Source organism: Lathamus discolor, chromosome 23 (genome assembly GCF_037157495.1).
Source record: "Lathamus discolor isolate bLatDis1 chromosome 23, bLatDis1.hap1, whole genome shotgun sequence".
In the NCBI taxonomy this organism is placed as follows: Eukaryota; Metazoa; Chordata; class Aves; order Psittaciformes; family Psittacidae; genus Lathamus; species Lathamus discolor.
This window is the reverse complement of record NC_088906.1, coordinates 2,389,715-2,415,640: the sequence shown is the minus strand read 5'-3', so window position 1 is coordinate 2,415,640 and position 25,926 is coordinate 2,389,715. Positions and strand designations below refer to the sequence as shown.

General features: G+C 56.6%; 1 protein-coding gene across 1 annotated transcript; it reads right to left on the bottom strand.

Annotated features, from left to right (window-relative positions):
• Positions 1-2,928: 2,928 nt before the first annotated feature.
• Positions 2,929-20,257, bottom strand: FAIM2 (Fas apoptotic inhibitory molecule 2). The gene is made up of 12 exons (XM_065659533.1): positions 20,086-20,257; positions 18,467-18,647; positions 15,699-15,802; positions 15,509-15,573; positions 14,849-14,902; positions 11,780-11,830; positions 11,277-11,316; positions 10,767-10,804; positions 9,656-9,743; positions 8,924-9,019; positions 7,289-7,342; positions 2,929-5,793 (listed from the first exon to the last, which is right to left on the bottom strand). Exons 1-12 carry the CDS (start codon positions 20,098-20,100, stop codon positions 5,644-5,646), a joined length of 936 nt encoding a protein of 311 aa, XP_065515605.1. The 5' UTR covers positions 20,101-20,257; the 3' UTR covers positions 2,929-5,643.
• Between the last annotated feature and the right edge of the window lie 5,669 nt (positions 20,258-25,926).

The window sequence follows — 25,926 nt, the reverse complement described above, 5'->3', positions numbered from 1 at the left end:
AGCGGCCCAGCCCAGCCCAGCCGAGTCCTGCCGAGCGTAGCCGAAAACTGCCGAACCCAGCCGAGCGCCCCCGAGTTCTGCCGAGCCCAGAGGAACCGACCCAAGCCTCTCCGAGTTCAGCCGAGCTCTGCCGAGCCCACCCGAGTCTTGCCGAGCCCAGCGGAGAGGAGCCGAGCCCCTCCGAACCTCGCCGAGTGCTCTCGGACGCTCCCTAGCGGCGCAGGGAGAAAAGGAACGCTGCCGGCCGGCACCAACCGGAGCCGGGCTCTACCGAGCGGTTCCGAAGGGTCCGGAGCGCTGCGGCTGGCGGATGGACCCGGGCCCCGGATCTCGGAACCCACAGAACCCCATGGAGGGTCCTGTAGGTACCACTGACCCATAGACAGCCCACAGACCCCCACTGGAGGGTCCTGTAGGTACCCATGACCCATAGACACCCCACAGACCCCCACTGGAGGGTCCTGTAGGTACCCATGACCCATAGACACCCCACAGACCCCCACTGGAGGGTCCTAGACATACCACCGACCCATATACACCCCACAAACCCCCACTGGAGGGTCCTGTACGTACCACCGACCCATAGACACCCCACAGACCCACACTGGAGGGTCCTATACGTGTCACTGACCCACAGACACCCCACAGACCCACACTGGAGGGTCCTATACGTATCACTGACCCATAGACACCAAACAGACCCCCACTGGAGGGTCCTATACGTAACCACTGACCCATAGACACCCCCCACACACCCCCATACACCCCACAAGGGGCCCTATAGGCACCTCAGCCCTGGAAGAGCCATTGGGGGCAGCCTGGTGTTCTCTGTTTGTAACGAATTCTATAGGTCTGTGTGTACCGATGCGGATGTGTATAAAGATAACCTGTAAGTGTTGTTTAAGCTGCATTTAAGCACGGAATTGCCCAGGCCCCCGTAGGCAGGAGGTTTTACAGCAGAGCAAAACGAAAAGCTCCTGGGTAAAGGAAGGAAAGGGCTGGGATGGGGAAGGCTTTCGGGACGCGGAAGCTGGATTCCTGCTGCTCTGTGTCCGCAGGATGAGGAGCAGAGGGCGCCAGGAGCTCAGGAATGCAGGTGAACGGCGCCTGCCTCAATGGGGCCCTTCTGCAGCTTGGTTTTGCCGGGGGAGAAGCAAGAAGGAATCCACAGGGATCCACAGGGATCGCCTGTAGAGGGGTGAGAGTTCCTCCTTTGAAATGCCTCAAGCAAGGAAAGGGGGGGATGGCAGAAAGATGGGGAAAACTGAATAAAAGCATCCCCCTTCTCCAGCATGGAATTCCTGGGGTTCCAGGGCTCTGACCCTGGCTGTATTTATGGCTCCCAAATTCCTGTCCTGGGAATGGGAAACAGCACGATCCCTTCCTCTATTCCAGTATCCTTCCCGTATCCCACATTCCAGGAGCTCGGGCTGCTCCCACCTTTATTAAGCCAAATGACACTTTTCCCCTGTCCCACAGCAGAACGTTACCCTGGAAAACACAGGGAAAAGCATTCCCTGCTGCAGAAATCCCTCCTCCTGCAGCTGTGCGATGGGAAGCCCGGAATTCCGTACTTCAGGAAACAAATCCCACACCTGCATCCGGGCATTGGACCAAGGTGCTGCAGTTGGGATTTCTCTCCATGGAGAGAACCGGCCCTCCTAAGCTGATGGAGAGAGGTTGGAGTTGTCACATCCCTGTGCTGGCTTTCCTTTAGGTCAGGTGAATTGCTGTCCGGAGGCATTTCTCTTCCCCATTGACTTCCCGTTGAGAAAGCTACACCAGTAGTACATCACTCTATACCAGTAGTACATCACCCTATGTCAGTAGTAAATCTGGAGTACATCACTACATCAGAGTACATCACTCTACATCAGTAGTACATCAGTAGCACATCACTCTCCATCAGTACATCAGTAGCACCTCAGCAGTACATCACTCTACCCCAGTAGTACACCAGGTTGCTTTCCAGAGCTCCACTATGTGCCCTCTGAGCACAATCGTTGCCCACAAAATTGGCTCATCCCCACTTACTGGTGTTTGCATCCTGTGCCACTTAAGTCCAAAGAGAGAACAGGATCCTCACCCAGGATGCTCGTCGGCGCTTAGGCCTCCAAGGCATGGGCTGTGCCAATGGGATGAGGCTCAACAAGGCAAAGTGCCACATCCTGCACTTGGGACACAACAACCCCATGCAACGCTCCAGGCTTGGGGAAGAGTGGCTGGAAACCGCTCATGGGGAAAGACCCGGATTGATGGAGCTGAACATGAGCAGCTTGTGCCCAAGCAGTCAAGGGGCTGGTGCAGGGCCTGGAGCACAAGTGTGATGGGGAATGGCTGAGGGACCTGGGGGGGTTCAGGCTGGAGAAGAGGTTGGTCTTTCCCAACCTGCTTGAGTCCATGATTCTACTTCTCACGCACGATGCTTGTGCTGGAGGCAGGGGCATCTGATTGCTTCGTGTAGGCTTGTTCCTTGGCCGTAAGGAAGGAAGGGGCAGCCTGATCTTCTTTAATGGTTTAATGGGGTCTCCTTTAATGGTCTCCATTAGAACTTGGGGCCATAATAGCAGGCTCTTGGTTCTATGTCCCATGTTAAGGGGATGAAGCATCATAGCAGGCCCTTGGTTCTATGTCCCATGTTAAGGGGGTGAAGCATCATAGCAGGCCCTTGGTTCTATGTCCCATGTTAAGGGGATGAAGCATCATAGCAGGCCCTTGGTTCTATGTCCCATGTTAAGGGGATGAAGCATCATAGCAGGCCCTTGGTTCTATGTCCCATGTTAAGGGGGTGAAGCATCATAGCAGGCCCTTGGTTCTATGTCCCATGTTAAGGGGATGAAGCATCATAGCAGGCCCTTGGTTCTATGTCCCATGTTAAGTGGATGAAGCATCATCTGAGCCCCTCCTTCCAAGGAAACCTCGCACCAGCAGTTTTGCACCAGTTTATTAGCAATGTCCCAAGAAAATACAAAACCCTATTTACAAGGAGCTCACCGGACACAAGGAGCAGGGGACACCGAGCCCAGAGGGGGCAGAGCGCAGGTAAAGGACATCCACAGGAGGAAGAGAAGCAGCCCTGCACCTCCCCTCCATGGACGGGCGATGAACCCAGAGGAACGTGCCCATAAGCTACATCCCACCCCTAATCCTGTGTTACTCATCCTCGTGAGGACTTCCACCTCCCTGAGCATGTTACTCACTGCTCAGCCCAAGGGCTTTTGGAGGAAGTGGCTTGGATGGAGGCAAGAGAAGAGGGCACAGGATGCATGCATGGAGGGGCAGGAGCCATCCCCATTGGAGTGGCCTGAGATGGAGCAGGTTCCATGCAAGCTTTTCCCACACCAGAGCACAAAGCCAGGACGAAGCAGCAGCGAAATCCCTCCACAGCAGAAGGAAAGAGCCAGAGATCCAGAGATCAGCTCCGTGTTCTCCTCCCCAGGGCCAGGCTGAGGGGTCCCAGTACACACATGGGGGCTGCAGGGCTCTGGGCTGGGTTGTCCTCCAGAGGAGGAGGTTTGGGACCATGTCAGAGGCAGAGCTCATCACATCGCTCCATTCTCCCTCCTCAAGAGCTGGAAAGCTGGAATACCCAAAGGCCTTTTGCTGCGAGCACAAGGCGGCCACAATCTGCGATTCCAGAGGTGTCTGCGTGGGTCTGAGCCAGAAAATTCCCACTTTCAACTCCTATTCCATCAACTTTTAGGTGCTTCCCATGCTGTCCCCTCTCCCAGTTCTGCCTGCTCAGCAATCCAACCTGCGTCTTGCTCTGCAGAAATCAGGGCATCACGAAATCAATGCAACGCAATACCAAATCAGTGCAATGCGATGCCAAATCAGGGCAAAGCAATGCCAAATCGGTGCAAAGCAATGCCAAATCAGTGCAATGCAATGCCAAATCTGTGCAAAGCAATGCCAAGTCAGTGCAATGCCATTCAAAATCAATGAAATGCAACGTAAAATCAGTGCAATGCAATTCAAAATCAGTGCAAAGCAATGCAAAATCAGTGCAAAGCAATGCCAGATCAGTGCAAAGCAATGCCAAACCGGTGCAATGCAACGCAAAATCAGTGCAAAGCAATGTAAAATCAGTGCAATGCCATTCACAATCAATGAAATGCAATGCAAAATCAGTGCAATGCAATGCCAAATCAGTGCAATGCCAAATCAGTGCAATGCCAAATCAGTGCAATGCAAAACCAGTGCCATGGAATGCAAAATCAGCGCAACGCAATGCAAAGGAGTCTCCTTTCTCCCTAAAACCACTTGGGATTTGGGTTCCTCGTTGCTTTGGGGAGGAAGCTACAGGGGAAGGCGTCTCCTGTGCCCCTGCATGAGCGCGGCCACGGGGGTGAAGCAGCTCCCTCTGTGCAGTAACTTTCCTGCGCCTGGAGCACGTGTGGCCGCAGGATCCGACATGTGAAGGGGAGCAGCCGGGGCAGAGGAACGTGCGGGATGGAGCGTTGGGGCTCAGCCCGTCCCCAGTGCGCTGGAGGCAGCTCCGTGACGCATTTGCCATTCCCCGGGCGATGGGAGATAGGGCTCCTATCAGCAGCAGGGATCGCGTCTCGAATGAGAGCAAAAGGCTTCTTATCTGCAGGGTTAGACATTAGCCAGCTGAGCCCCCAAAGAGGGGAATGCGAGCAAGGGCAAGGTGGAAAGTTACCACCAGTGCCCTCACTGACATCCCTGTCTGGGATAGGAGAACTGGGAAAGGGCCAGAGCAGGAGGAATAGGCGTCGGTGGGGTTTGGTTTGGGGCAGCAGGAATTGCCCCCCCGGTCTGGGGATTGTAACCATTTAAACGCATTGATCTCACGCAACCAAGGTGGTTTGGGAAGGATCAGAGCCGTATGGTGGGTGTCAGGATGCGGCCTCTCATTCCCCGCGTTAGGATCTGCAGGCTCTGAACATCAGCTCCTCCCATCGCTGCCGATAATCCTCCCATGGGATCCCACCTCTCCCGGGTTCCTCAGGCAGAACTGACACCCCTGTCCCCTTGGGTGGGAGGCAAATCCACATCAGTTAACATCCTGCTATCCCCCCCGGGAAGGAAGGAAAGGACATTCCCAGCCCCACAGCAAAGGACACACAAGAATTCCTTCTTTGGGGAATGAGGAATGGCCCCAAAGAGACCGCACGTCCTGAACAGCAGGTTCCTTTGTTTCTGGAGGACTGCTTGCTGGGGCATCCATAGGTGATCCCATGCTCTGCATTCCTAAAAGCAGGCACTCTCAGGAATCTCTCTCTCCCAATGGATTCAGGAGAGAAAGGATTCCCTGAGCCTTTCCCCTTCGTTCAGCTGCTTTTCCTAGCAAAATTCCCTACTCCTTAATGTTCCATTACGACTCCCACAGCCTCTATGGAGAAGAAGATCATGGTCTCAGACCTCTGGCCTGGTTCGAGCTCAGGAGGATGGAGGGAGCAGAAGACACAGAACACTTAAGCCCTGCTTTGCTTTCTGGCTCACAAAGACCTAACAGCGTATGTACAAGCTGCAGGGGCATCGCAGGGGCTTTGCTCAGCTGCATGGATGGAGCTGGGCCAGAAAGGGGGGATTTGGTTTCGTTTGGTTGGATTTAACCCTCTGCTCGGACTCTCCCTCAAACGCTCGCATCTTGGCAGCAGAGCCGCTGCTGCGCTGCGCTCACTCCTGGCTGGAGCCAAAGAACTGGAGGAAGAAGGAGAAGATGTAGATGATGTCCAGGTAGATGTTGAGGGCTCCGAAGACGTATTCCTCGGGGCTGAGCGAGTACCGGCGGTTCCCCATCAGCATCTGGGTATCGAATGCCAGGAACTGGGAGGAGAGCGGGGGAAAGGCAGCGCAGTTACATGGAGGTTTGGCACAGGGAGGTGAGAGCACAGAGGACTTCCCCCAGTTGCTTCACTGCACCCAAGGGGAAGACGCAGCCACCTCTTATGGGCTGTAGCTGCAGTTTAAAGGCTCCGAACAAGGCACTGAACAAGCTGCAACTTTCCCCTTCCTTCGTTTCTTAACACTCGAAGCCGGAGCCCAATTGTCACTCCAGGCCTTTTCCTTCATGCTTCATCCATCCCAGTGTGGCCCAGCATCAGCTCCGGAATTGTTCCCCCTGTTCCTACGACTTGTTATTCCCGACTTCCTCACTTCAGAAGCTGCCACACAATAAGGTGGCCTGGACCCAACATCGCACCACCAGGACAATAAGAACAGGAAACCCCAGATCCCAAGGGGATTTAACACCAAGCACCGCCGAGCGCTTGGCGCATTGAAACCAGCACGGGCTCAAAGCTGGGATCAAAGCCCTGCGCCTCGTGGCATCGCTTTAAGCCCAGCATCTTCTCCCATCTCCCCTTCGCTCAGCGGCAAACACCTTGACAGAGCCCTCCAGGGCTGGCACCTTCGCCATGGCCTGGGGTCAAGCGGCACCTCTGCCCTCCCCAGCCATAAATCACAACTGATCTCCGCAGACACCATCAGGCTGGGCTGAAGGTTCCTTGCCAGGTCCTGCCTGAAGTTTATGGGGTAATTAGATGATGTTGAGCCCACTTGTACTTTATGGAGCGGTCCTGAGCCGTGAATCACGGCAGGAGCAGCCGAGCTCCCTTGCGATGACTTTTATAGCTCATAAATGCAATTGCTCAACTGCTCTTATTCACCACGTGCCCAATGGGCACCGCCTTGAAGCCCAAGGCAGCCTCCTCCTGACCCCCCCCCCTCCAACCTCCGGGTAACACCGAGCATCTTCCCAGACACCTCCCATCGCTGGGTGCAAGCACGGCACTGCCGGGACTTGCTCCGGGAGGACCCTCGCAGGAGGGACCAACGGGGAGCAATGAGGAGCAATGGAGCCTGTTCAATGGTCCTTGAAGGAGCTGCCTGGCTTCAGGGCTTTCCCTGCCTGCAATGAACCTGAAACCCAAACCATGGCCTCCCGCTGGCTTCCTGCTGGTCCAACTCATCCCCAATCCTTGGCTTGCTCCCGCTCCACCGCCTCCAATTGACTTTGCTTCCTCCGAACCCCGCATCCCGGCTCCCACTGCTCTGCCGCAGCTTGGTCCCCGCTTTTCCGTCTCCTTTTTACCCTGGATCTATGGTGTTTTCTGTTCACACCTTGCACTGCACACGGAGCACAGGCTTGCCAATGGCACCACACTCTGCACCACTGCTGTCACGTACACCACCACCTCGGGACGGGGCTGAGGTCACCGCAATTACTCCGGAGCTCTGCAATGCCAACACTCCCCTCTTCCCCTTCCAGGCTAAAAGCACACGATCCTGCTGCTTCCCCTGCCAGCGCATTCCCACTTACCATAGTGAAGATAACGGCACCGAGCAGAGCGTAGATCGCATGGAGCCAAGGGACCTAAAGGCGAGGAATCCATCAGTCAGTGCCTGGGGGGAAACTGCTCCATGAGGACATGCACAGGAGAGGGCTGAGCTCTAACGGGGACGATACAAGGGAGGGAAAGGGCTCTGATAGCCCGGGATGGACTCGCATCACTTGCACAGCTCCTATGGTGGATGTTCCTGTGGCAAAGCACACGTCACCGTGCCTCAGTTTCCCCTCTCACTACGGCCTCGGTGTCCGTTTGGGTTTCTAAAGAGCCTCCTTCGCCCCATGTCCCTGTGAGAAACTCCTGGCCCTATCCTGATGGAAACACCTTTTGCGGCAGCTCCACAAGGTGTTTGTTACCCCGACAAGGCTGAGCCCGTCGGAAGCAGCACGGAAACACTTGCAAGAGCCAGACCCAGCTCCAACTCCAGCTTCAAGGTGTCCCAAGTGCTGGAGCCCCAGCGGGGAAGCCACCGGGATGAGGAGCATCGCTCCCGCTGCGGCACAGCAGCGCTGATGGAGGAGGCGCCCGCATGGAGCTGATTCAACCCCAGCTCGCAGCCTGCTCCTCAGAGACAAGCTCATTACAAGCCTGCCCCGAGCTATGCTTATCTTGACACTGCAAGATAAAGAGCAGTTGTCTCAACAGCTTAATGGCAGCGGCTTGGCGCTGGGACCTGCTTCACCCGCACGTTTACACAGGGGGAGAGGTGCATCTCCAACCAAGACAACCAGAACCCAAGCTCCCCAGCCTGGAACCCCAAGTCCATCAGCAGAGCGACCGCAGGGGCAAGCATCAGGGAGTGTCTGTGCAGGTCTGGTCCTTAAAGCGTGACTCAGGCGCCTGGAAAAGCCAAGTGAGATGGCAGGGATGTGGAGGTGATTTAAAGGCCGGTTGTGATGGAAGCTGGGTGCCTGCAGCTGGGGGTGATTGATGGCGGCTGCACAGCCCCGCACACCTTCCCTCTTTCGCCACCGTCTCCGTGTGACAGCTCACACAATGGGGCACTCCTGGATGGAGACCAGACACCCCGTCCTGGCACGGCAATGCCTCTATCAGGTGTGGTCACAACCAGCTCCCGATGCAACGCAATGGAGTCACAAGCACAGCCAATGCCAGCAGTGACCAGCGGGGCCATAGGAAGGGGATGGACCCATGTAAGAGCAGTGGGAAGAGCATTAAGGGGGTCACTCTTCCCCAGGACCCATCATCACCCTCACAGGTGCTTATCCATGAGCTTGTGTGGTGTGCACACAGCCAGGTCTGGACAGACAGACAGATACCCCATGGCACCTGTGCTGCCCTGAATGCAGAGCAAGAGCCCCCCATGGGGCAGGACAATGCTTTAACGTGCTCATTACACTGGTGTTACTGGAGGGGAAACTGAGGCACTGGGATGGGATGTGCCATAGGGTCACTACACAGCTCCAGGACAGAAGCCCCAGCCCAGTGCTGTCCTTGTAGGACATCCGACTGTACAACAACCGCCTGTTCCTTCTGCACTGGGACCCCCCTCTCCATCCAGGCCCTGCTTTAGGCAGCTCAGCTCCAGCCTCACACCAGGGTGGTGGCACTGGTGGGGGGGATGGAGGGCACAGCTCGTTACTCACGTATTGGTAGGGCAGTATCACGGCCAGGATAATGCCACCGAAGAAGAGGACCATGAGCATCACGAAAAGCACCCCCTGGTAGGAGGTGAAGTCAAACTGTGGGGGTGAAGAGCAGCACATTAGAGGGGCAGAGCGATGAAATGGGGCAGTTGAGGGGACCCAAACCCCCCCAGGGCCATAGGGAGGGACCTCCAGCAGCAAACCCATCCTGCTTCACCTGCACCTAGAGCCCAGCACCGGCCTTCAGGAGCGAAGCTGCGTGGAGAGCTCGGAGCAGCTTCCAGTATCTGAAGGGGGCTACAAGGATGCTGGAGAGGGACCTGCAGCAGGGGCTGGAGCGATGGGACAAGGGGTGATGGGTTGGGTGGGCTGGAACTGGATGATCTTGAGGTCCCTTCAATCCAAACCGTGCTGTGATTCTATGGCACACAGAGCCAAACACTTTCCATTCCCCTTTTACTGCCACGGGCAAGGGCTCAGTCCTCATCACTTAGCTCAGCTCCAGAAGCCCATGTTTGTGCCTTCTGTACCCCACAGCCTAACCCCCCCCCCCCCCCCCATTCCAGCCCCATCTATGCCCTGGCACATCCCTCACCCCTCATACTCCATAACCTCCACTTTCCACCCCAGCATCCCTCAGATTGCTCCTGTATCCAGAACCCTATAGACCCCAGCACTGCCTGAGCCTGTGTGAGCTGCTGCTCCCGGAGGGGCTGAGCAGCACAGTCTCACCTTGGTCTGGAAGCTGAAGATCACAACGGACAGACACACCAAGGCTGTGATCCCCAGGCACAGGAGGACGGACTTGGTGTTGTAGTAACTGCCAGATCAACAGGGACATGGGCAAAGAGGGGTTACAACAGCAGCGCAGCAGAGATGGGCAAGGAAAGCGCATCCCAGGGGCACAAATAGCACTGACATGGTCAATGTCCCCCTTTAATGTATAAAGGGAGGAGCAGGGAACACCGCAAAGAGAGTAGCGGGGTTTTCCTCCTGCTTGAAACAAGGAGGGTGGGCAGGAGGCACGTCTGGAGCTCAGGAGCAGCAGAGATGGGGACGGGCTGTAAACAGCTCCCTGTGCATGGACAGATGGAGAAGGGGGGAGGATTCAGACGGGGAGGGAATGAAAATAGAATGGCAAATATCAGTGCAGCGCAGTGGGAAAGCTGCAACCACCGGTACGCTACGGATGCGCTTGGAAAAGGAGGGATTTGAACGGGGAGAGCTGGTTTGAGTGCCTGAGCACTGGTTTGGGTGCTCAGCCCTAGGGAAAGGCAGTCTCCATCACCCTTTCGGTGTGAGTCGCGAGCAGCATCACTGGCACTTTCCCCCCATGGCTGCTGAAGCTGCTGCTCTCTTTGTCCCAGCACGGATCCATCACCACCCCCTGGCTCATCTGCTGCGTCACCACGGCCCCACGTGAGCCGGGGCTGAGCCTGGCCCTGTTGTAACAGGGACAACGCAGGCACAAGGGAGCAAGGGGACAGGAACCCTGAATGTGCTGGAACAGGTCTCCGTGTGCCACTGCAGCCCCATGTGCTTGAGTGTGAAAAGGGAGACCACAGGGAATGTGGTGGCCTAGAGCCCATCCATGCAGGGTCCGCCTTGTCCCTGGCTCTCCAGCGCTCTCCTGCAGGGTTTAGCATAGCCGGAGCTGGGTGTGCTTCGGCTGTGACAGGGACGGGGATGCCACCACAGGTCTTGGCTTTAAGATCATTTCCAATAGGGAAGCTCAGGCTTTGGAAGAGCTCCAGGCAGCAGCGACCCATCTATTTCAGGCATAGGGAAGGCTTTTCTGCAGGGCACAGGACCAGAAGCATGCAGAGACCTGTGCTCAACCTACCTGGAGAGCATCCCAGTGAGATAGGCCATGGAGAGAGTCTGGGAGGGGAAAAGAACCACGTTACTTCTGCATTCTTATCCCAGAAAGAGACACAGAACAGAGAAGATGCTCCAGGTACAGAGATAAGGGCAGTGAAACCTCACACGTGCTCCAGAGGAGCAGTTTCCACAGAGTTCCTAATCCTCCAGTGATTGATGTCCATGGGGCAGGTTAAAATAAGGGCAGGCCACCTTCTCCATCCCTCTTTCCTGGGGTAATGGTTGGACTTGATCGTCTTAAAGGTCCTTTCCAACCCAGCTTATTCTATGATTCTACCCCTCTTGTACAGGATGCCAGCACCTACCCCACTTCCCACCACTGGACAACCCAGCTCAATCACAGCTCCCAAGTGCAGGGCAAGGAGGGGATGAAATTCCTGCTCTCTGCAGGAATCCGTATGGATCGTCTCTCCCGCTCGGAGCCAGGCTGGGGGCAGGGGCAGGGCAGACGTGGTCCACACGTGCTACTTACAAAGATGCTCAACAGGATGAGATTCCATGGGAAATACCTCCTGCAAGGGAAGGAACTGGTCAGGGGAGCAGGGGTAGCACAACAGAAGGGGCTGTGGCAGGGCTGGTGCGAGGGGACGGTCATCCTGGTGGGGACCAGAGGGGGTCTGGGGTGCTCCTAGACCAAGAGACCATCACACCCCTGTGATAAGGGATGCCCCTGTGATAAGGGATGTCCCTGTGATAAGTGCCCTGCTCCATGGAGAGCAAAGAGCATCCTCTGCAGTAGGATGCAGAGGATTCAATGAGCATTCAGAGCTCCACAGGGATGCAACCTAAGTTCAGCTTTTCATGCCCTGCTGCAGCATCCCACGACCGCATCAGGCTGGAAATACAGCTCCCACCGTCACCACTACAGTGGGACCGGGTCAGCCTGACCCTGCATCTCTGGTGTTGCTGGGGATGCTTGAAACAAGAGGGAAACTCATCCTTCGCTGTATGAAAGCCAAAAGGAAAAGGTTTTACCTGGGCCCAGAGCAGCAAGCGAGGATCAAGTAGGTCACAAAGAAAACAGCACTGCAAAGAGGAGGAAAAGAGGAGCTTAGGGAGGCAAAGCCAAGCGCGGAGCATTGATGCAGGAGAGGAGTCTCCAGGTAAGTGTCAGGGCTTTGCTGCCCTGTTTGGATTGCAAACACCGTGGCTGATATTGGGTGGGAATCAAGTCAGTTATTACCTGTCACTGAAGCTGCTTCTGCATCGTTGCAAAAGGCAGTCTCAAGGTGGGACCAACACAAACACCTCTGAACGGGTTTAGAGCATTGAGGTCCAGGGTAGATGGAGCACCCCAGGTGCTTTCGTTGGCACCTCACCAGTGCAGGAATGGAGATGCACAGAGTCGGCTCCCTTCCGAGGCACTTCCTGGCTTGGTGGCATCAAGGCTGCATCTCAGCAGCGCCTGAGCCAAGATCCCCAGCGCTGGTGAGAGCCACTTGCTAAGGGCTGTGGTAGGGGAACTGGTCCCACGTTACTGCACCAGTGCTCAAGGAGGGGCTCAAAAGCAGAAGGATTCACTAAGGTCAGGGGGTGCTTGAGCCCAGGACCCCCCCAGGGTAGGAGCAGCAGCTCAGGGAGGGGATCCTGCCCCTCTGCTCTGCTCTGTGAGACCCCACTTGCAGCACTGCAGCGCTGAGGTCCTCAGCATGAAAAGGCCATGGAGCTGTTGGAGCAAGGCCAGAGGAGGCCACGAGGATGCTCAGAGGCTGGAGCAGCTCCCATAGGAGCCAGGCTGAGAACACCGGGGCTGGAGCAGAGAAGCTGCGTGGGGACCTCAGAGCAGCTTCCAGTGCCTGAAGGGGGGTACAGGGATGCTGAAGAGGGACCTGCAGCAGGGGCTGGAGCGATGGGACAAGGGGTGATGGGTTCAGGCTGGAGCAGGGGGAGTTCAGGTTGGAGATAAGTAAGCTCTTCCCTGTGAGGGTGCTGGGACACTGGGATGGGTTGGATGGAGAAGGTTTGGATGCCCCATCCCTGGCAGTGCTCAAGGCCGGGTTGGATGGGGCTTGGAGCACCCTGCTCTAGTGGAAGGTGTCCCTGCCCATGGCAGGGGGTTGGAGCTGGATGAGCTTTAAGCTCCCTTCATCCCAAATCATTCCCCGACTCCCCCAGGTCGCAGGGGGTTATTTCTCTCGCAGAGCCCAGCACAGCCGGAGCCCTGCAGCGCACCGGGGATGCTCTCCCTGCTCCGGGTGTTTTTCCACAGGCTGCTGGTTTATGGCATGGTAGGAACCTGCTTTCACCCAGCGCCCGGAGGGGGAAGCAGGTTCCGGGCGTGCCGATGGCTTCTCGATAGCCACTCGCTCCGCTCTAACACAGGAACGTGACGGCAAACCCCACGGGCCATGGTAAACGCGGCAGAGATAAAGCCGAGCGCTGCTCTCCCACTGGGAAACCAGGAAAGCTGGAGTGGACGCGGCTCAGGAGATGGAAAGGAAGCACAAAGGGAGCAAAGGGAGCCCCTGCGGTTGTGCATCTCCAGCGCAAGCCCTGTGGCATCTTGCTCTTCCATCACACCAGTAGCAGAAACACGCCACAGCACCCATTTTTGTATTAGAGGTGTCCATAGGGTTGGGATCTTTGTGGATGAGGGAGATGCAGGCCCATGATGGAGATACGGATGGAGGGAAGGGTTGTCTCACTGCGAGGTGAAGGGACAGACAAAAGTCCCTCAGTACAGAGCCTGGCCCAAGACAAGTTTGCTCCTTACTTGCAGCACTGGGTGCGGGGCTGGGGCCCTCAGCATAAGGACATGGAGCTGTTGGTGCAAGGGGCTACAAGGATGCTGGAGAGGGACCTGCAGCAGGGGCTGGAGCGATGGGACAAGGGGTGATGGGTTCAGGCTGGAACAGGGGGAGTTCAGGTTGGAGATAAGGAAGCTCTTCCCTGTGAGGGTGCTGGGACACTGGGATGGGTTGAATGGAGAAGGTTTGGATGCTCCATCCCTGGCAGTGCTCAAGGCCAGGTTGGATGGGGCTCAGAGCACCCTGCTCCAGTGGAAGGTGTCCCTGCCCATGGCAGGTCATTGGAACTGGATGAGCTTTAAGGTCCCTTCAACCCAACCCATTCCATGGTCGTGACCCTATGATTCTGTTGAAATACAGGAAGAGGCAAACGCTACTGCCCAGGAAGCTGCAAGAGATGAACTCAAAGGTCGAAGCGGAGCTCAGGCTGGTCTCCCTATAAGGTAACCCTGCTTCTCCCATCTACCAAGTGGCCAAGGAGGAGCACACTGTTTCCCTTGAGGGCAAAGAGGCGTGTTGGTGCCTGTTCCCTTCTATTGCTGCTATTCTGGGTCTCTTCTCACTTATGTAAGCGGTGTCTCATCTCCGGCTCTGGCCACGCTTCATGCTTTGGGTGTGAACACATTAAACCAAGTTCAGGCAATCCCATCCCTGATGCTTCATGAGCGGCAGCAGCACAAGTGGCATCCAGGAAACCAGCGCAACTGCGCACAGGCCAGCACCACCTCTGAGCTGAGCTCTGGGACCACGCTTGCCTAAGGAAGAGCATCCTAAAGAGAGCGGCTCCATGATGAGACCCAATCCCACCCAAACGCAGCCAGAGATACCCTGATGCCTCCAAACACACACACAACCCCCTTCAGTGCCTGCACCCTCCTTCACTTCGGATGTGCATCAAGGCGTGTGATGTAAAAGCAGGTAATCTCCTTGCTTTCAAAGGGATAATCCCAAAATGAAGCCTGCAGGGTACCGCTCGGGTCTCAGAGCTGGGTTTCTGCACTGGTTCCCTATAAGCTCCCCAGTTTGCTCTGCAGGAACCACTCCTGTCTTTACTTGGCGCTTGCTTTGTAGGGCCTCCTTTCTGGAAGCTTTTGGAGCAGCATCGCCCGCGGCTCGCACTCATTCCAGTGGGATTTTCCTCTTCTCACCTCCGTTATCCATGAACTTCCCCAGCTCCCCCCTACCCTGCACACACATCAGAGCAATTCTTCACATGCAAGATACATCCCCATCACCGCAGCCCCATCCAGAGCTGTGTGGAGGCCATGTGGCCATAGGAGAAGGCAGAGATACTCACTAGGAAGCCCAGTACCAGGCAGAGTGGGTCTGGATGTACCCCTTGACGGGCTCGCTGCAAGGCAAGAGGGAACGGGTGCTGAGCAGGAAGCATTAGAAAAGCCAAGCACTGCACCCGGGGCTGCTGAATTCAAGCTGGGAACACACACGGGGGCATGCAGCACAGGGGATGTGGAAGGAAAACACCCACAAACCACCACCACCACCCCCCCCCAGACACATGGATCTTCCCAACTGGAAGGAAACTCAAGCTGCCAGGTCACGAAGTGGCCCCACTGTTAGCAACTGCACCCTTGAGCTTAGGAACGGCCACTGCCTTCTCTGAGAGGAGACCAAGGAGCCGGCAACGAGTCATGATTTATCCTGCAGGCAACGTGAGCCAAGGTGCTCCTCGCCCCAGCGTGGGGGGATCTGCTCCTGCAATGGGAGGTAACCCCAGCCCAAAGCCCATCTGGGAGAACTGCCCTAAGGAAGAACCCAGGACCTCACACTCGAGGCCTTTTGGCTGGGGAGAGCACCCAGGATGGGCCGGACATAGGGAAAAGACCTCTCAGGGGTCCCCCAGGCTCGGTTTCCCATTGGAACACACATGGAACCCCCCCCTCACCCCAAGCAATGAGGAGCAGGTCACACACGGGACAAAGCATCACAAGAGACCTACCAGAAGGTGAAGAAAGCCACGATAACAACAGTGACCAAGAGCTGGACCATCAGGATGGCATAAACCTGCAACGAGAGGAAGCCCACAGGTGACCCACGGGCTCTCTGCTTCCCAGCCAGCCAAACTACTGCAGCCGGCTCCCTCCTGGGGTCCTGCTTCCATAGGGAAAAGTGGGATTCCAGCCCCTTACCTTCCTGATGAAGACCCTGCGCACGCTCCTGTCATCCCAGCTGAAGGTGGTGAGCATCTCCGTGTCCCCTGGGTACCCACCGCTGCCGTAGCTCGGGCTCGTGCCTGGAGCAGAAGCCAGAGAGGGCAGGTCCCATCTCTCAGCTCCCTCCTTGGCTGCCATAACCTGGCCCCAGGGAGTGCTTGGGTACCCGCATTCCAAGGTTTTCTCTTTGCCTTGCTGGGATACCCCTGCTCCCACCTCATCCCTGCATCCTATTAGGACCATCTCTAGGGAATACCACGCTGTGTACGGTGAGGATGAGAGGGTTAACTCCTGCCTATGGTGACACCGGATCTCCAATGGGAATTCGAGAGCTCCTGTCGGATCCTTGCTCAGCTTTCACTGAATGTTAAAGCATCTCCCAGCGGAGCTGTGACTCAGCACCTCCCATGCTGAGGATTCCCTCCCTGCTGGTGCTCAGACTCTGTCTGCATCTTGTGCCCTCACCTCAAAGAGAAGCTCCTTACAACCGGCTTCTCCGTAAGATCCATCCCTTGATCCCATTTCCATGCAGGGAACCAGTTAACAGTGAGCCCAAATGAGGGGGAAACAACACCAGTTTGGGCCTGAGCCCAAATCATCACCCCCCACAACCCTATCCTGCTGAATGAAGGCTCTGCAATACAAGCTCCTGTTGCTGGAGGTGCCCTGCAGGTGGGCAAGGAGAAAGGCTGGACCATGGAGCATCACTTTGCCTGAAGGGAGATGGAAGGGAACACCGGGAAACCTCTGCTGCTGGATGAAGGCAGCAGTGAGGATGCTGCAGGGCAGGGGCTGCAAGAGAAACCCAAAGCAGCAGCTTCTCCCTGCTGAGATCAGAGGTTCAAACGATACGAATTGGCCTTTTCCATCTCCTGAACCTCAGGCTCAAGAAACCCTAAAGCAAATACAGAGCCACCACCGGCTCAGTGCATCACCCCCTGTGCTATTTGCTTCTCCTGCAAACATCCCCTTCAGTGTTATCAGTGCTCTCCCCACCTGGGTTCCTATAGAACACAGGCTTAGGCGATCGCACCAGCTCTAAGTTCATGTTTGACAGATGCCTCCCCTCCTTCCCAAAGCTCTGTAGCTCAGTGATGCTCGCATCCTCCAGGCAGGAGGAGGAAGGACCCCCTCAGCCTCAGGATACAGGCTGCAGGCACCAGGAAACTCAAGGTCTTTGCTCCTGGATTCGCCCTGTTTTAGCAGCCCAAGTTGGCTGCTCTCATTGCAAAAGCCTCATCATGCATCAGGAAACAAAGCCCTTGTGCTCTTCTTGTGCTTAATCAGCCTCATGTGCCTCCTTCTATGCCCCAGTGGAGATGAATCTCAGGCAGTGCATCCTCCCTTCGTCATTGTGAGAGCTGTCATCACCACGCAGGGCTGAGAGCACCCCAGGGCCATATCCCCACGACACCTCAATGCCTCCTTTGTCAGAGCCATCAAGGCATCTAAACACCGTATTAGACACCTAAGTGCCTCGGAGGAATGGAAGGTGCCCGTCTCCCTGGCACCCATCACCTCCCATCCGCGGCCACAGCCACGGCAGCAACGCAGCTTGTCCTGAGCTCCCAAAACACACACCAGTTCTTTCCAGTTGCTCCCAGTCCCATACAAGCTGTTAGACACAGCACCATGGCTTGTGTCCCTGCCGACCCCGGGATAGGGGCTTGTAGCATGGCCGAGGAAAGGGGGGAAGAACACGGAATCAGAGGAGAACACCAGCAGGGATCAGGGAATCCGGCCAGGCTTGTCACCTAAACAGGTCCCTGGGATAGCTCAAATCCCAGCATCCTTAAACCATTTGGGCTTTACCCATCCTAATCCATCAGTAAGGAAGACCCAGAGGGTTGCTGGAGCAAGCTGGGAGGTTCTTTATCCCTCTGTTTCTGCCTCCTGAAAGCAGACAGGGATAAGAAGCCTGTGAAACCATCACTGTGCAAATGCACGTCGCTCAGAGGGGTCTCACTCGCTCTGTCCCCTTCCCTAAGCATCTCCATCCGCACTGGATGGAACAGGCAGGCAAGGCACGGAAGAGGAAGAGGGTGGAGCAGGGATATTGGACTCAAGCGACATTAAACCCAGTCCCTCCAGCTCCAGCTGTGCTGACCAAGCACTTGGCCACCCCCCCACCACTTGACCACTTGCTGGCCATGGCTCCTGCATCATCCCATTGGAGCTACCTAACCCTTCCCCTGCACAGGGCACAGTGGAGCCTTTGTCCCCGTGTCGCGACCAAGCAGGAGCTGCAGAGAGCACCCAAGGAAGAAAAGCTGCTTGTTTGCTGAGGAATCGGCCTCACACTGGAACAATTGAGCCCTCGAGTGGCGCTGCTTCAGCCTCGGAGCGGCCGGACATCACTGATGGACCACACTGATCCTGCCAGCTCAGCAGCTTCTCTCAAAGCTGGGTTGGAGCAAGAGATGGAGTCGGGGGGGGAGCTGCTGCCTGCAGAGCCAGGAGTGTGGCTCCAAGCCCTAGGAACAGGCTGGGAGAGGGGATTATTCCCATTCCAGCACTGGGAAGGAGAGCAGAGCGCTGGAGCTTAGTCCCACCTCAGTGTGGTCTAGTGGCTGGATGAAACTACGTATAGATAGAGACATACACGGCTTAGAGCTGCAGCTCTAGGGTGAGCTCTACCATGGACCAACCCAGGCACCGCATCCCTGCATCCCTGCATCCCCTCTTCTCTACAAGCCCATAGGGGGAATCTCTGCACCCCTGAGTACAGACACACAAAGACTTACTGGGGTCCACGTAAGCCCAGCTGGGGTGCAATGGGACTGATGGAGGAGGAGGGTAAGCACCCGACTTCATCCCTTCTCCCGCTGTCGCCTCTTCGTAGCTCGGAGGTGCTGGTGGAGCTGAGGCATTTTCCTTCTTCTCCCCCTGCCCCTCGGAGCTGGGGGGTTTGCTATTCACCGAGAGCTGCACGGGAGGAAAGGGGGGGTTAGGGCATCAAACCAGCACAGGAACCACCCTGCAATGGGGACCCAATGGGGCACGGATGGAGGTTTGGGGGCCCTCCACTGGAAGGCCCCTCAGCAACTCAATGGACCCATCCTGCACCCCCAGGAAGGAGCAGCTTCAAATGCGATCGAGAGAAGAGATGGGGAAAGGAAGGGACATGTTAAAGGGGATGGAAAATACAAGCCCCCAGGTCTGAGGCAGACGCAGCCCTGCCCTGGGTCCTCTTGGTGCCTCCGGCTCATGTGTGATGCTGGGAAACATCCAGAGAATTCTCTGCTTTTCAGCCTCCTTCTGTCGAAATCTCCCCTTCAGTTGCTGGGTAGAACCCCCTGAACTCCTTCATCTCCACTCACAGCCCCCACAACTGCTCTGGTTTGGTGCCCTCAGCATCTCCTTCTAGCTCGTTCCTCTCTGTCCATCCGGAGGCTCAGCCTTGCTGCTCGCCAAGGGACCTTGGCATCCCTCAGACCATGTAACCCAAGCAAAGAGCATCCTCAGGCTACCTGAGAACCTGCTTCTCCTTGGCAGCGTTACCCCTTTAACCTTCGAGATCTTTGTCAGACCTGAGCCTGTTTCCCACCCTTGCTGCCAATGGGGGTGCCAGCTCAGTGTCAGCATCCCCACGGATCACAGGGATGTGGGGCTGGAACCAGGAGAAGCCCAAAATGAAGGCGGCAGACTGACCAGCACTGCAACAGGGGGCACAGTCCCTGTGAGAAGGGCTTAAACCAAAGGTGTGCCAGGCACAGGGATATGCACCAGGAGCAGATCAGGCTGCGTAGGGATAACGGTGCTGCCTCGTCTGCCAGCCCATAGGGACCATCCTCACCCCATCCTTCATTACATACCCTTGTGTACAGGGTGGCCAGCATCATACAAGACCCCCCCTCAGAGGTACCCAAGCAGATGCAGGAGGGATGGTGGTGCTGCTGCATCCAGGCAGCCTCCAGCCACCGTTGCCATGGCAACGATGCACTGTGCTGGATGCACGAACCCCCCTGCCCTCCCTTGGGTTCAGGGCATTGGAGAACCCCAGAATCAGAGCTCCCTGGACCAGGGATGAGGTGCTGAGGGCAAGTGCCAAGTGCTGGCTGCTGGGGGGCATGGGTGGGAAACAAGCACCCCACGAGCTCCCTGACATCGGGATGGGTGAAAGGCCACAGGTCCAACAGCAGGAGCTGAGCTGCACATGCAGCACTAAGACAAGCAGCCCCCAGCCCCATAACAATACAGCCCCCCCCCGCTGGGAACTGCCCCCCCATGGCACCGAGCTGGGCTCTGGTACCCAGCTCCCCTCCCCACAGTGGTTCTATCCCTTTACCCCCTCCCTTCAACCCACTTTTCCCCTCTCAACACGCGAGCAGGACCCATCACCCAGCACTGGCCTCCCACCTACCTTCCCCTGGGTCATGGCTCCTCACTGGTGATGCTGCCGGAGCAGCAGGAGCTGGGAAAGGGCCGGGGCTGAGCTTGAGCCTCCTCGTCGGGTCCCTTCCACCCCTCTCCAGGGATGTCTCGGGGCTGCCGCAGCCGCCGCAGCCTCCGCAGCCTGCGCTGATGCCTTCACCTTCTAGCAACATCCACGGAGGGAGGGACTGTACCATTCCCAGCCGGCAGCACAGGGGAAGCCGGGATAGAAACGGCTAAAACGGGAGCGAGCGGCCAGCAGGAGCGATGTGGAGGATGCAGGGACACGGTGTGGGAAGCAGCAGTACGGGGGATGCTGGACTCGGGGCTGGGATGGCAAAAGAGAAGGAGATGGGAAGGATGCTTTGCTGCAGCATCCCTGTGCTGCTGCGTGAGCTGGGCACAGGACGTGGGCTGTCCTGGGGGGGCTGGAGGCTCCTGTGGGGCAGGGGAAAGGCCTGAGCTCAACTCCATCACATGAGAGCAGGAGGGAGAAACTGCACAAAGCACCGGATCCCTTCCCAGGCTTTGCATGGAGGGGGATAGAGAGGATAAGGCTCGTTTGCCCCATATGCCTTGTCCTCTCTGGAGTGATGCAGCCACAGCTGGGGGCATAAGGAGGGTTTGGAGGGGTCCCAGAGCACCCAGCAGACCATAAGCACCGGCACTGAAGCAGCGTTATCAATTCAAGCCCATGAAAGAGGCTAAAGGGGGAGCCCGACGTCCAGCCCAGAGCATCTCCAAAGGAAGAAGCACAACGTGAATGAGGCTTTGCCTCCCATGACAGGGTCTAGGGCAGGGATTGGAGCCTCAAGGGCACAGGGAGATGGAGACATCTCCTCTTGCACCACAGGTAGCAGGCAGGAGGGGGAAAAATGTCTCTTTACACAGTGAACTGCTTCCTATGGGCAGAAAACCTGCCCAGGACGGAGGAAGAGACAGTACAAACACAGCACACCCTCTACCCAAACACATGGAGAGACAGGCTCGTGATGGATGAGAGCCGTCAGCAGAGCCTTGTGCTGGGTTCCCACCAATGAAAGCACTGTTCTGGGACCACATTCCGGCTGGGAGCTGTGCCCCTGTATCCCAGCTCTCCATACCCTCCCTCTGCTCCTGCCCTAGCCCCTCCAAGTCCTTTAGTGCTTGTCATGCCATAAACATCACACCTCAAATGAGCTTCCCAGGTCTGTGATACAGGTACAAGAATTAAATCAGCTTATCCGCTCACTCGCATCAGTTCAAGCCCATGCAGAAGGGGCTAAAGGGACCACAGGCATCATGAAGCCCCTGCACTGCAGCAGTGCTATCAATTCAAGCCCATGCAGAAGGGGCTAAAGGGACCACGAGCATCATGAAGCCCCTGCACTGCAGCAGTGCTATCAATTCAAGCCCATGCAGAAGGGGCTAAAGGGACCACAGGCATCATGAAGCCCCTGCACTGCAGCAGTGCTATCAATTCAAGCCCATGCAGAAGGGGCTAAAGGGACCACAGGCATCATGAAGCCCCTGCACTGCAGCAGTGCTATCAATTCAAGCCCATGCAGAAGGGGCTAAAGGGACCATGAGCATCATGAAGCCCCTGCACTGCAGCAGTGCTATCAATTCAAGCCCATGCAGAAGGGGCTAAAGGGACCATGAGCATCATGAAGCCCCTGCACTGCAGCAGTGCTATCAATTCAAGCCCATGCAGAAGGGGCTAAAGGGACCACAGGCATCATGAAGCCCCTGCACTGCAGCAGTGTTGTCAATTCAAGCCCATACAGAAGGGGCTAAAGGGACCACGAGCATCATGAAGCCCCTGCACTGCAGCAGTGCTATCAATTCAAGCCCATGCAGAAGGGGCTAAAGGGACCACAGGCATCATGAAGCCCCTGCACTGCAGCAGTGCTATCAACTCAAGCCCATGCAGAAGGGGCTAAAGGGACCACAGGCATCATGAAGCCCCTGCACTGCAGCATGAAAAAGGGCCTGGCTGCACTTCAGGCCCCCTAAGAAGAGCCTGCAAGGGAAGGAGGTTGAAAAGCCCATCCCCATGCTCAGCTCCCGCAGAGCAGAGGCAATGGACAGGTTAAGAGGGAAGCATGAGCTGGAAATGAAGGAATGCAGCCAGGCAATGCAGCGCTGGCAGCGGCAGAGCCCAGCCCCAGCCATTCAAGTGCACAGGGGCTGCAAAAACTTGTCAGGGTTATTCAGAACCAGTGAAGGGAACCGCAAGCTCCTCAAGGGCTTTCGTTCCACTCCAGGCTGAGCAGAGGCGTCAAACTGGGCAGGTCCCCAGCCAGGGACAGAAACTGAAGCTGAGGAAGCTGGGCTGGGCTCGTGGTGCCCCTTCAAGCACCGCATGAGCAGAGGGCTCAAGGGCTTGGGAACTGAAACTGCAGCTGACACAAGGCATTCGGGTGAGAGGAGACACCCATGGCCTTAACTCATCGCCTGCAGCCCATGAAGAGGGGCTAAAGGGACCACGAGCATCATGAGGCCCCAGCACCGAAGCAGCGTTATCCCTTCAAGCCCACGAAGGAGGCGAAAGGGGGAGCCCAGCATCCAGCCCTGAGCATCTCCAAGGGAAGAAGAGCAAAGGGACGCCAGGTTCTTTGGTGGGACAATGCAGGACCCCACGTGCTCCATCCCCAGGTGAAGATGCAGCAAAGAGCTGAAGTGCTGGGTCTGGAAGAGGAAAAACCCTCAGCCAAGAGGAGCAGATGGCATTGCCCAGCACAACCCCTCCACCACCCTGTGGTCCACAAGGCCCATTCCCACCCCGTGGGCTCTCAGAGTATCTCAGTCTTCCCTCACCCCAGACAAATCCAACACCAACAGGGAATGTGCCCAGGGGCTCTGAGAAACCATCACTGAAGATGAGCTGGGAGAGCCTGGGGGCTGCAAGGCTTGGCGTGAGTCTCACCTCTGCCATGGAGAAGACAAGGATGATGCTGCCCAGCTGACAGCACTGAAAAGCAGAACCCTTCAGGCCATGCAGGGACCATCGTTCACCAAAGAAACTGCTCCAGGCCTGGTTCTTTGCTTTCTTGTTTGAGCTGGAAGCTCTTAAATGTGCCAAGAATGCAATGAAATCACAGAATCACAGCATGGTTTGGGTTGAACGGACCTTAAAGCTCACCCAGTTCATCCCCTCTGGCAGGTTAAAGCCATTCCCCCTTGTCCTGTCCCTAGAGGCCCTTGTTCCAAGCCCCTCTCCAGGTTTCCTGTAGCCCCTTTAGGCACTGGAGCTGCTCTGAGGTCTCCCCTTAGTGATGATGGCATCACCTGACAGATGCAATAGGAGGATAAATGCACGCAAGAGGAGAGCCCAGGCTGCGATGTTCGCACACAACAACCATTCAGCATCCCCCTTCCTGCTCCCTGACCATCCACGTGGTCCAGCTCAGCACCGGGATGGAGCAGCCCCATCCTCCTGTACACAACCACCTTCAATCCCCTGCAAAACCAATAGTGAAAACCTCTTTGAAGGCTGCACCCTGCCAAATCCAGCCGGGATTTCACAGGGATTAAAGCAACTTTGCTGAGCACTCAATCACGTCAAAACCGAGGTAAAGGAAACCTGATGGGATAATTAAGGGATCTGCTGCATCAACAGACACGGTGGCACACCCAGGAGCCCTGTGTAAAGCTGCTTTCCTGCAGCCTCAGGGGGATGTCCTGTGTCTCAACCCCCCCACTGGCACCCAATGCTCTGCCATGGGCTCGAAATCCAAACTCCATGTGAAAAGGGAGGAATTTACCCCAGGCTCCCAGGCTGCTGAATTATCCATGGATTATTCATGGCAAATCCTGCCACCAGGCCTGGTCCCTGGGCTGGAGATTAAGATGAAAGCTGCGAACATCAGGGCGTGCATGAGGAGGTGTTAAGGATAAAAGCAATAAAAATGCCCTTATTCCATGGGCATTCCTAGAGGAGCAAAGCCCAACCCTTGTCTCCATCCTGCCAACAGCCCCAGGTTGGGTCGGAAAGGACCTTAAAGCTCATCCAGTTCCAAGCCCTGCCATGGGCAGGGACACCTTTGCTAGAGCAGCTTGCTCCAAGCCCTTAACACGCAATATGAGGAGCTGGACAAGGCAGAACCATTTGGGGTGGGATGCTTTTAGTGGCCTCTGCAGTGTTAGTCTTTAACTCAAGCCTCGAGAGCTAACACTGTTGCCCGAGCTAAAACCAGCCCAAACCAAACCCCAAGCCTCCATCACCCCCTTTAGACCCTCAGTGCTCCATTGCCTGAAGAAGCTCCTGCAACCTGTACCCAGCTGAGTTCTCTTTAAGCCTCAGAAAGGCATTTTAACCAGCGAGGGCTCAAACCCCAGCGATGGGCAGATGTTGGGGACCATTCAATGAGTCTCTTGAGCTCTTTGCCCATGTGCTGAGAAAGTCCCAGGATTTGGGTTCTTGGAGGAATTCACCCTGGTTGGGTTCAGGGACTGCGGAGCTGTGATTCTGGTGGATCTCAGGGACCAGGGGCCCAGCGCTGAGGTTTAAACCTAACCAGAAGCGAAACGCGCGATGCCCACGGAACGCAGCAGGGATCAACCACCCCACGCGTGTCTGCTCCAACCAGGCGAGCCGATAACCGCGGCGAGGAGGCACTCCCCGGGATGACGCTGCTCAGGAGCGCGTTTCGCTCCTCGCTGCCAGAAGAACGGGTTCTCGGCACCGGCGTGCGCACGGGGTGCTGTGAAACGAGAGGAATTGCATAAGTATGCAAACCTGCCCCACAGGGACGGGGTGGGGGGGGCACAGAACAGGTTTCGGTGACACTTGGAGTGACACCTTCATGCCACTGTGCAGCTGCTTCTTTAAGCTCTTAGGAAGGAATTTGATGTAACGCAAGCCAGGGATGCACACGGGAATGTGAAGAATCCTCATGAGCCTCCCCTCCAAGGAGGGAGCCTGGTGGTGCTGCTGCAGCCGACACCAGCACCCAGGCAGTCGTCGTAGGATGGTTAGGGATGGAAAGGACCTTGAGATCGTCTAAGGTCTATATAAGATGCAGAGAAAGAGCTTTCCTGTGTGTGTGCTGGGCTGCATCCCTAGAGCAGGAGCAGCAGCTCAGGGAGGAGATCCTGCCCCTCTGCTCTGCTCCAATGAGACCCCTCTTGCAGCCCTGTGTGCGGTGCTGGGGTCCCCAATGTAAGGCCATGGAGCTGTTGGAGCAAGGCCAGAGGAGGCCATGAGGATGAGCAGAGGCTGGAGGCCTTTGGGCACTGGCTGGGAGTGCCCAGTGACACCAAGAGCTATGGGGCAGGCAGCACCTCCTCATGGCCACGCGATATCTGTCTGATGGTGACATTGCACTTGCCAAGATCATGTCTGTAGGATCGGGATGAAGCTGAGTCTTGAGCTGAAGCCATCTCTGAGCCTCCGTGTTCAGATCCCAGCTCCATCCTCAGTCCCCAGCTCCATGCTCAGTCCCCAGCTCCATGCTCAGTCCCCAGCTCCATCCTCAGATCCCAGCTCCATCCTCAAATCCCATCTCCATGCTCAGATCCCAGCTCCATGCTCAGTCCCCAGCTCCATCCTCAGATCCCAGCTCCATGCTCAGTCCCCAGCTCCATCCTCAGTCCCCAGCTCCATCCTCAGATCCCAGCTCCATGCTCAGTCCCCAGCTCCATGCTCAGATCCCAGCTCCATCCTCAGATCCCAGCTCCATCCTCAGTCCCCAGCTCCATCCTCAGATCCCAGCTCCATGCTCAGTCCCCAGCTCCATGCTCAGATCCCAGCTCCATCCTCAGATCCCAGCTCCATCCTCAGTCCCCAGCTCCATCCTCAGATCCCAGCTCCATCCTCAGATCCCAGCTCCATCCTCAAATCCCAGCT

Excerpts from the sequence above, each read along its gene's own strand:
- FAIM2 (XM_065659533.1), bottom strand. Across the intron at positions 15,574-15,698 it reads GCAGGGTCTTCATCAGGAAG|GTTTATGCCATCCTGATGGT; the intron begins GTAAGGGGCTGG and ends CTCTCGTTGCAG. Across the intron at positions 11,831-14,848 it reads GCCTGGTACTGGGCTTCCTA|TGCTGTTTTCTTTGTGACCT; the intron begins GTGAGTATCTCT and ends TCCTCTTTGCAG.